Raw genomic sequence first — 9,602 nt, forward strand, 5'->3', positions numbered from 1 at the left:
AATATGTAGAGCATATTTTCTCGACGGCAACTGTCAGACAGACTATTCTACACAATTAGAGTAGCACTTGACAGAAAAAAGGATGAATAAAGAACAAGTTCTACTTGAGTTTTTCTAAATTTAATGTCGAAAATTGACTTTGATATTAGTACGCTACGGTATAAATTTAAGATAAAGCATCACAATTTTTTCAAAAATTTACAAAAATTAAACTCTAGCATTAACTAGATAAATAATGTTCTCCTGTAAAAAAAAACTACTCAAAGAAATTTTAGTTTATTATTAGAACCCAGCACACTTTTACATTGGTGTTCTTAAATAATCAATAAACAGAAATCAATGAAATGTAATAAGAAGCTAATGAAATTTGGTTCAATGGCAAAACTCACAGTAAAATAAACCTTTATACATTTGCTTTACTTTATTTGGCAACATTAAAAATATATAAATTGATTTTAATAGAGCGGAAATTTGTCGTACTAATTTTTCCTAAGTTTAACCTTCTCTCCTTTCTTCGACGGCCACTTAAGTCTGATTTGAGATGTCTTTAATAACTATTTAGTTAGACCAATTAACTGCAAATTTCTTTTAAAAATCTTAAAGAATTATTAATGTTCAAACTTTTAACTTAAAATGGTGTGGATAGGATCTTAATTTTCTTACTAATACAAAAACAGCATAAAATTAATTCAAAAGGGAATCTTTGCAGCTTTAAGCGATTATAAGTTTAACAAAATAATTTTTTTATTGAAAAAAGATGACGAAACTATAATAAAAATAATAAATAAAAATAATTGCCTTTTTTGCTGGAGCTTTGTGCCATTTAATATAAATGTTTGAAAAACTTGGTATAAGAATTAATAATAGTTTTCACATTTGCTTATCATATAATCCTTTATTCTTCATTGATTCCATTTACATATATGTATACATAAGGATAATCGATCCAGTGTGCGTTCAATAAAATAAATCTAAGTGGAAGCAAAAAGTTTTAATCTAAAAGAATCGAAATGTTCAACGAACATCCCACACACATGCATGCGTGTGTGTGTGTGTGTGTGTGAAAGTGTGTGTGAAAGTGTGTGTGTGCAGTGGAAAAAGCATTAAAAGTTCAAAGTTCTACTGAAATTTCATTAGATTTGCTTGTGCAAACACTTGAAAGTTTCTCGCCATAAGAGATAGCTGCGTAGATACCGAAAAAGGAGATATATTGATGCCCCATAGAAGTATGCTATGCTTTTTGTCAAGCCATCGACATTAGGCATTGCTGAGACTGTCGCAGAGGCAAGACGCTTATATTTATAATCGCTTTCAACGCCATCAGGCGCATAACATATTGAAATTGTCTCTTGGCCTGCCCATCCATTTTTCTTTTTTCCAAGAGGTTCAATGCACGTCTCCTAGCACAAATACAGCAAAAGAAACAGAACAAACAAACACTTTGAGAAAAGTAGGTATATGCAACGTGGTTTTAAAATCTAAACGTCTGGTCAAAGTTGAATGGTCCGAATGGTCAACATTGGGGAATGGGAAAAGTCAACGTACAAAATATTTGCCAAGTGGTTTTGTTGGTAATTTAATTGCCAAATGCAAATCCACAATCCCCATGCGAAAACTTTTTTTTTTTAACAAGGCATAACAAGGGAACATTTTATGGCAAGTTGAGATGCTTCGCCTTCCCCTGCAATTAGGCATATGCTGCAGGTGCTACACCAAACAACATCTCGGACTGGGGGCAGACTCAGACAGACAGAAAAATATTATGCCAGGTGGAGAAAACAAAGATGATTTACATATTTCTTAAAGTTTACCCCAAATTGTGTAGCTATTTTTACAGACTCTTTTTGTGAACATTTTGTGAATTTATCTTGAAGACCGAAAATCGAGTGGGACAGAAAAATATCTGTCAAGTGAGAAATGTGAAATGGGCGTAAATGTCAATCAAAAATGAATGCCACAAGGAAAGGGTTTCATAGTGAATATGTGTGAATGAAGCGTTTTCAATTTTACCCTTAAGGAATGTGTGACATTTTTCAAAAGCACACACACACACACACACCCATCCAAATTGAAAAAGAAACCAAAATGATTGTGAAATATGTAAATAATTCACTAGAATTGAATAAGCATAAATAAAGTATGAGTTTTTCATGCTAGATTTCATATGTGTTTGTTTTAAATTGCCTTTTTGCATTCAATCAACTATTTTATCATCATCTTTGTAAGTGAAATGGATAAGTATATATAAGTATATGATGGATGTGGTTAAGATTAACTCAGTTTAGTGCCATTTACTTAATGAAGGGCAAGATAAAAACAATGTAAAGTTAGAAAACAAAATGAGCTAAGGGCTGATCTTTATACTTATTTTCCGATTTGAAATATTATTGAACTGAATACAGTGTATGGGATATTAAATTATATAATAATTAACAGTTTAATTAACAACTTCATTAGCTATTCAACTTATATATGTTACCCCATCAGACTTTAATGACAATGAATTGAATATGCATATGCGTATGTTAAATGAGCAACTGCAATCTAGTGAAATACATTCCACGCCCACCCAATAGCAACAACAATTACAATGCCACCCACACAAATATGCGCAGTGTGTTTAATGAAGCATTCAGACAGACTTGGCCATATGTATTGGCAATCAGCGACACGAACATGCCCTCAAGGCGATTTAACAAATCAAAATCAATGACAGATTCCACCTTCGCCAAAACGCCTACTCCTCAAGGCAATATTGGCGTACTGGGCACATGTAATTAAGCAGGCAACACCATGTGGTCCTTGTGTGTTTTTGGCGTCTGCAGTCAATAATTGAATCTGCATAATTAGCTGTAAATGAAAGCCTTCAAGACTTCAAGGGCAGTTGAACAAAAGTCAAGCAAACTGCAGTGACTTTATCTACATACATATATTTTCATGTATGTATATTAACTAAAGTTAATAATTGGCCAAGGCAACAAGTCCTTTAGATGTCAGCAAGAAAAAGCAAGAGCGAGAAAGAGAGAGATAAAGTGAAAATGTTCGTGTTTGTTTTGGTCTCTTGCACTTGGCTGCACATTTCAAGCCAAATAAACTTGACAACAATGGCTGCCAGCACTCTGAAGCGTAAAAATCAACACCCAGCTAAAAAAAACATACCAACAGAGAGAGAGAGAGAGAGGGAGAGATTCTGGGCACATGTCCAGCTGGCAATCAAAAAAGGATGCATCTAGAAGAAAACATCCTCTCATTTCGTTTTTTTTTTTCCACGATTGAAGAACAATATTTGCACAAAAGTCGCGCTGAACTCACAACCGAAGGATAAAATGTTTTAATGATTTCTCTACCACCATTAATCAAGCTTTTGAAATGTTTATAAATGAGTATTCTAAGTAAGAACTAATTTGATGAGCAGAGAAAAGCTAATGAAATTAGTCAATGACAAGATGAGAGAAGACGCTGACCACACAAACATTCCAATAAATCCACAAACAACCCAGACGAAGCCTCCTTAAAAAGCGTTTACAAGAAGGCACGAAACTTTCTCTTCTACCAAAACTGCCAAAAAGAAAGAAATAAAAAAAAATAAATAAATGCCCAACAAGGTACTAAAATTGTTTGAGAGCTGTCTGGACATGTGATGCCAGTCGGAGCGTGGGGTTTGCCATATGCCAAAGCTATAAAATTAATTCATTCCTTTCGCTTAATTGAATTTTCTTGTAGCAGGCGCAACAGATTTGCCCTAAATGAACTGAAAGGCAGATATCGATAATTGGTTTTTGAGAAATATTGACATAACAAAGAAATATTAACAAAAACTAACCACAGTTAGTCAGTTGGCTAATGAAATTTTCTTAACTTTTGAAGAGTTTCTTAGAACTTTCTACTACGTATTGGGAAAAGGAAAATCTTCTTCCTAGAGAACAGAGTACTTACTGCAGATTTTCGATAATTAGCAACAAGTTTAATGATTTCAATTAACTTTTCTATAATTTAACTATAATTTTACTCAAGTTAAAGTTTTCAAGTTTATCGTTAGTTAGTTGTTATTATGTACTTATGTACTTTAACTGATTTAATCAACCTGATGGTAATTTTGTTTTAATTATTAGTTGTCTTCACATTTCTAATTGCCTTGCCCATCAGAATTTTTTCAGGGGACCGGAACTCCGGCCCAAAAGGAGTGCAGCACACGGTTGCCAAATTAAATGTAAATTTGCTCTGCATTCCATTTTTACACATTCCTGAAGCCTATCGAAGGATGAAAAAAAGGGTCGTTGTCATCGTTTAAAACGGAGACCTCCCACATAGCCACACAGAGAGCTCAGCATAAATAAAACTTGGAAAGCAAAGAAGCAAACAAAATTGAGAAAGGGAACGGAAAAAACTTGGGAAAAACGGAGGAGAAAAATGGCAAATGGCAAACAACGCTTACAACGCTTAACATGGCCATTTGTTTAGGAGATGGAGATAGAGCCTGAGAGGGAAGGCAAGTGTGTGAGAGGGAGAGAGTGAGAGTGAAAGGAGGAATATGGAGACCTAGGGCTAGGGCAATAAAAATGTTGTCTTGCAGCGTAAAAAATACATGGCATACTTTTAGGCAACAGGACGTGGCTGTCGGACAAGACTAAAAAGAATAACAACATTTCTGTTTATGTGGGTGGCAACAACATGCAAAATAGCCAAGACAAGCCAAGCCATGCCAAGGCAGCTCTCACCCAGAAGTATGTATGTGCATTGTGGCTAAAGTGAGGAAAATTGCGGTTAGGTTTTTGTGAAGTAGATAGACAAATTTTTGGTAAAGCTCTCAATTCTTACTTTGGTGTGCTCTCTTAAAATAAGGACAAATGATTTTTTAATCAACTTTGCTTGAAATTTAGTGAAAAAACATATTTAGAATAAGCACTTACATCCAGATTTATGCATCAGAGTTCTTCAAGGATTAATTTCCAGCTGACTTAATTTTTAATAAAAAGATCATTTGGATATTCTTTTATTAAATTTTTTACTCTGGTAATGAGATTCCTTTCTTCTATCTTATTCTACGGAAAACAATTGTCTAAAACAAAATGGAGAAACATATTTTATAAATGTGGCAATAGAGAAGTAGGAAAACAACCTTCTCGGATCTAGGGCAATAAATTAGGAGAATTTTGCCCTTAAAGTATGCTTTATACTGTAGTTGTACTTAGTAGTTGGGTTTTCAACGAATTTGAAAATTTTCGTGTGCCTTGTGACTTAAAAATGTTATATCTTTGCGTGAAGGGATATATTATATCTATACTTATATGTTTTAAAGAGCGAAACCTATAACTGCATATTGCATGCTTTAGTTCCCTTTTATATCTGCCATTGGAAAAAATGTAAGTTTTCTTTATTATAATATAATAATGCCCAATAAAACAATTCTCCAACATCTGACACTCCTTAAAAGTACAATAGCACAAAGAAAATAAATTAATAAGTATGTACACGACTGATTACTTTTTATTCAATAAAAATTTTAGAATTGATGACTTTCATTTTAGTTTGTAAGCCTCTTGTAGTTTTTAAAAGTTGAGATGGGTGGATGATATAAAAGGTTATTGGCAAGCTCAATAGTTCATCCTTTATATAATTTGTTTTCTGTCTTACCTTTATACACAACTCTTTAGCATAGGCTATCTTTATTCTTCGGTATACATACATATGTACCTTACTGTAGGGTATTCACAGATCTTTGTAATACAATATTTGAGCTTTACTCAACTGTAGGTCTGTTGCTCTTGCTGCTGTCAAGTGTATTTGTTGTGCTAAGCACGTTTTGTGTATGGGCTAAAACAGCTGAATGAGGTTTTACCACCAAAAAAAAAAAAAGAAGGAATAGTGAAAAAAGTGCAACATACTTTTCGGTATGGCCGATGTTCGCTTAAAGCCTGCTTTTTAGAGCAGCTTAAAATCGGGTACAGTCAACCGAGTGCAACTAAGTAACTAAGCCGCTTATGTTAAAATAAGTAGTTCTTGCAATTTGAAGTCAAGCATAGAAATTCCTCTGTGAAAAGTAATTAGGAATCGTGCCCAGCATACTCAAGGCCGAGGACACACATTGTCCAGAGTTGGTTGGTTCCATTGCATGACTCAATTAAGTTTCTGTCTGTCTCTCTCGTTCTCAGGGCTGGAAACCGTTACAATGGCAACTCAGGCGAGGAGATGTCAACGCGGCTTGCAATAAATTGCACATTTTCACTGACACTGCATTTCCACTTAGCCACTTTATTGAAATTTTATGCATTTCTTGCACAATTTTTGTGCATTCTTGTACATATTGAATTGCATACTCATCTTGGGGCTTTGTTGTTGGGCTTGGGCTTGATTCATATGCGGTTCGCTTATTCTCAACCGTCTCAACCAAAAATGAAAATATGTACAAAACTTTTGTCTTCGATACTGTCTGCAAGTTTCCTTGTCGTGTCGTTCAGGCTGTCAGGCGTGCCGCCGCCTTCAACTCGTTGCGCTTGTGGGCGGATTTCGCTAAACTTTTTCTCTAACATGTTGCCACAGAATTTTCAGAGGCTTTCGAACTTACTTTTTTGTTTTTAAATTTCCCTTCTATTGTCTTTTTTGCGCCTTCGTTTTTATTACTGTTTAGAAGACGCTAAGACTGCTGTAGGATCTAATAGCTAAAAAGTTTTTTATGTAGGCTTACGAATAATTGAAGAGCGATTCGGTGCGAATCGTGTGTGGGTAGTAGACCTTGAATATTTATCGAGAGACAAGGGATTTGGAAAGTTTTTGGGGTTATTTTCACTCTATTATGCGAGGTTGTAAAGCAGATTAATATTTTTAACACGAATGGCAATAGAAAACTTGCATCATTTTATTTCATTTAGACTTAAATTCATAGGGTTCACCGCTATAGTATCTATATATTCACATTTACCTGTCAGCCAAACGCATTATTTGCTGGATAAGGAGATTCTTGATCAGGAAATCTTACTTAGGTTCCAAATAAAATTTGAGAAATTTTTGACTTTTGGTATTATTATTTTATATATTTTTTTTGGGGGGTTTTTTTCATGCATACGTAATTTTGAAAAAGAAAACAGAAACGATAAATTCCAATACAGCGCGGCGGTTGTAAAACAAAAATAGAAAACATCTAAAAGTACTCTGACCCCACCCAACAAGGATGCCCATAACAAGGACTAAAACATAACTAATTTTCAAGATCGGTGGCGTTTGTTGGTGTTTTGGGTCGAGGAACTATGACCGGGATGCGAGAAGGCTTCTTGGAGAGAACTGAAGACTTAGCTATGACTGTGGTTCCATCTGAAGTTGTGGGCGAGTCATCTTGCGAGTTGCCGTCACTGATATCCTAAAGACAAATATTCGATTCCTTTATTAGATCACAATATTTACCTTTATATTTACCATTCCCTCCTCATCTGAATAGATCTCACTGTCTGCCTGTTCAATGGGTCCTTCTATTATCTCCTCCATGTGCTCGTATATAATTATATTATCTCCCTGAAGAGATGTGACCGTCTGAACCGCAATGGTACGTCGTGCACCATCATCATAAGTAAGTTCCTCTTGGGTCGACAAGTGTAAATAGTACACGTTGAGCCCCGGATACACTTGGAAGGGCTTCGAAGACGCACGGAAATCCACAGGAAGTATTCCATCCTCAAAATCGGCTGCATTCGGTCCAAGGTTCACGCGTTTTGCTTTCTTCTTTGGCAATTATGTCTTTTTTTAACTGGAAATTTTTTTAAAAACAAGATTTTTTCTTACCGGTCTGGAGATCCAAGCCCTGACGCCAAAAAAACAAAGACTTAAAACAAAACCCATACTAAAAGAACTGCAAAAAGTTCTATTTATATCATTGATTGGAAAAATGTTTATAAATTTGTCAAAATTTAGTGTCACAGTTTCGATCAAGGACTCTAAATATGTTTTTGGTTCAGGTTCTGGTTTTTGAAAAATATTTAAAATTATTTGAAACATTTTGCAATTTACTTTTAGTTTCGATGTTATTGTTTTTTGTTAATGTTACTCGAGCTACGTTTCAGACACAACTGAATATTTGTAGTCCCCAATGTGAACGACATAACATTTGAAATTGTCATGGCCTAGTAGATTAATGAATTTTTTGTTATATTCAAATTCAGGTTTTAGGTCATCAGCTCTAAGGCTACTTGATAATAACATAACAACGTATATTCAAATATATTGAAAATATGTTATAAACGTGAAAAACCTTAAAAGTGAACGATTTTTAAGGCGGTAGGACTTTATTGACTTTCTCTTTTAAGCGTCTAGTTCAATACTCTCTTCAAAATGTAGTCTTTTCAGGATTCTTCCTAGCATACATTTAATGATTTAGCTTTTTAGGCATAGTTTAGGGTCCATAATATTAATTTTTAATGTATTCCTACGTTCCATATCTACTGTTTTTTGTTTTTTATATTGAAGTAATAATGTTTGAGATTCAAGAACAAAACCTTTGAAATTATTTAAGTAATTAAATACTGATTCTCAAACTTCTCCATTCTATTACTTATTGAAAGATTATATAATTACTTTCATCATCTTAATGCTTCTTTTCTTTAAGTGCATAAATATGTGTTAGTAAAAAACCATCTCAATAGCATTGCCAAATCATTCGAAAATAAAACAAAACTCAAACTCTTAGTTCACATTGACTTTGCCCTCCTCAAAACTCAAACTCTTAGTTCACTTTGACTTTGCCTTCGTCTAAGGGACTAATTCAGCATTTAGTTGAAGTGCCACAAAATTTGTTTCAGTCGACCTGCTAACAACATTGGTTAATCACAAAACGCTGCAAAATGCCAGCACCAACGGTAAAATTAAAACAAAATACTAGTAAAAATAAAATGCTTTTTAATTTTCTAAGTCTTTCTGAATGTTTTTCCAGGCAGCGGGCGTCAAGCCGCAATTCAAGTTTCCCATGCATGATATCCATTTGAAGAAATCTCTGGGAAATTTAAAAGTCGCTTGTATTTTGGCCCTGGCTGCTCCCATGTGTTTTTATGTGTTTCACAATTTGCCACGCAAAATGAAATATAAGAATTTTTATTCGAATTACGATCCAATGGATGCATTCGATCGCATGATGAATGGCGGCTATTTGAGCTCTTGTCCACCTGGAAGTGGTGGCAAAAAGAAGGATGATAAAAAGAAAAAGAAGTAAACAAGCGAGCGGGAGAGGGAGATGGATTACATTTAAACATATTATAAACTAACTCGGATGATCTACAAATTCAATCTTTACATGGTTAATAAATGGAGCATTGTAAATTAACTATGTGATATCTACAGATTGCTGAAGGTCTTCTCGTTTCATTCACTCACTCACTCACTCACCCACGCCAGCTGTCTGCCAACATTTTGTAAATCTCTGCTGGTGCCTCGTAAATCGCTCAGGCAGCTAACATTCCCTTGTCCTCCACTACCCCTTTGCGTCTTTCTCAAGAATGAAGCAGCGACCTGTCATGGCATAACTTCAGGTGCTGTCAGGTTGGTTGTTGCTGTTACCTGCTGCCACCTGCGGTGACTGCTGTGGACGTCGACTGCCAGTTGTGTCTGGTCGGTTGGGTGTA

The 9,602-nt window shown here is 34.9% G+C and overlaps 2 protein-coding genes across 4 annotated transcripts; one reads left to right on the forward strand and one right to left on the reverse strand.

Moving 5' to 3' along the window:
* Positions 1 to 7,042: 7,042 nt before the first annotated feature.
* On the reverse strand, positions 7,043 to 8,076 carry LOC26530113. Of its 2 annotated transcripts, none has more exons than XM_015178504.3 (3): positions 7,774 to 8,076; positions 7,411 to 7,713; positions 7,043 to 7,354 (listed from the first exon to the last, which is right to left on the reverse strand). In XM_015178504.3, the coding sequence occupies exons 1-3, from the start codon at positions 7,984 to 7,986 to the stop codon at positions 7,196 to 7,198; spliced, it is 675 nt and encodes a 224-aa protein (XP_015033990.2). In that variant the 5' UTR covers positions 7,987 to 8,076; the 3' UTR covers positions 7,043 to 7,195. The 2 variants fall into 2 exon arrangements, with proteins under 2 accessions (XP_015033990.2, XP_015033991.2); XM_015178505.3 differs by having other exon boundaries at positions 7,411 to 7,710; positions 7,774 to 8,075.
* A 607-nt stretch (positions 8,077 to 8,683) lies between these two features.
* On the forward strand, positions 8,684 to 9,304 carry LOC6642234. Of its 2 annotated transcripts, none has more exons than XM_023175987.2 (2): positions 8,684 to 8,843; positions 8,897 to 9,304. In XM_023175987.2, exon 2 carries the CDS (start codon positions 8,906 to 8,908, stop codon positions 9,191 to 9,193), a length of 288 nt encoding a protein of 95 aa, XP_023031755.1. In that variant the 5' UTR covers positions 8,684 to 8,843; positions 8,897 to 8,905; the 3' UTR covers positions 9,194 to 9,304. The 2 variants fall into 2 exon arrangements, with proteins under 2 accessions (XP_023031755.1, XP_002065376.2); XM_002065340.4 differs by having other exon boundaries at positions 8,692 to 8,843; positions 8,918 to 9,304.
* The last annotated feature ends 298 nt before the right edge of the window (positions 9,305 to 9,602 follow it).

Source organism: Drosophila willistoni, assembly GCF_018902025.1.
Source record: "Drosophila willistoni isolate 14030-0811.24 chromosome 2R unlocalized genomic scaffold, UCI_dwil_1.1 Seg167, whole genome shotgun sequence".
Taxonomy (NCBI): domain Eukaryota; kingdom Metazoa; phylum Arthropoda; class Insecta; order Diptera; family Drosophilidae; genus Drosophila; species Drosophila willistoni.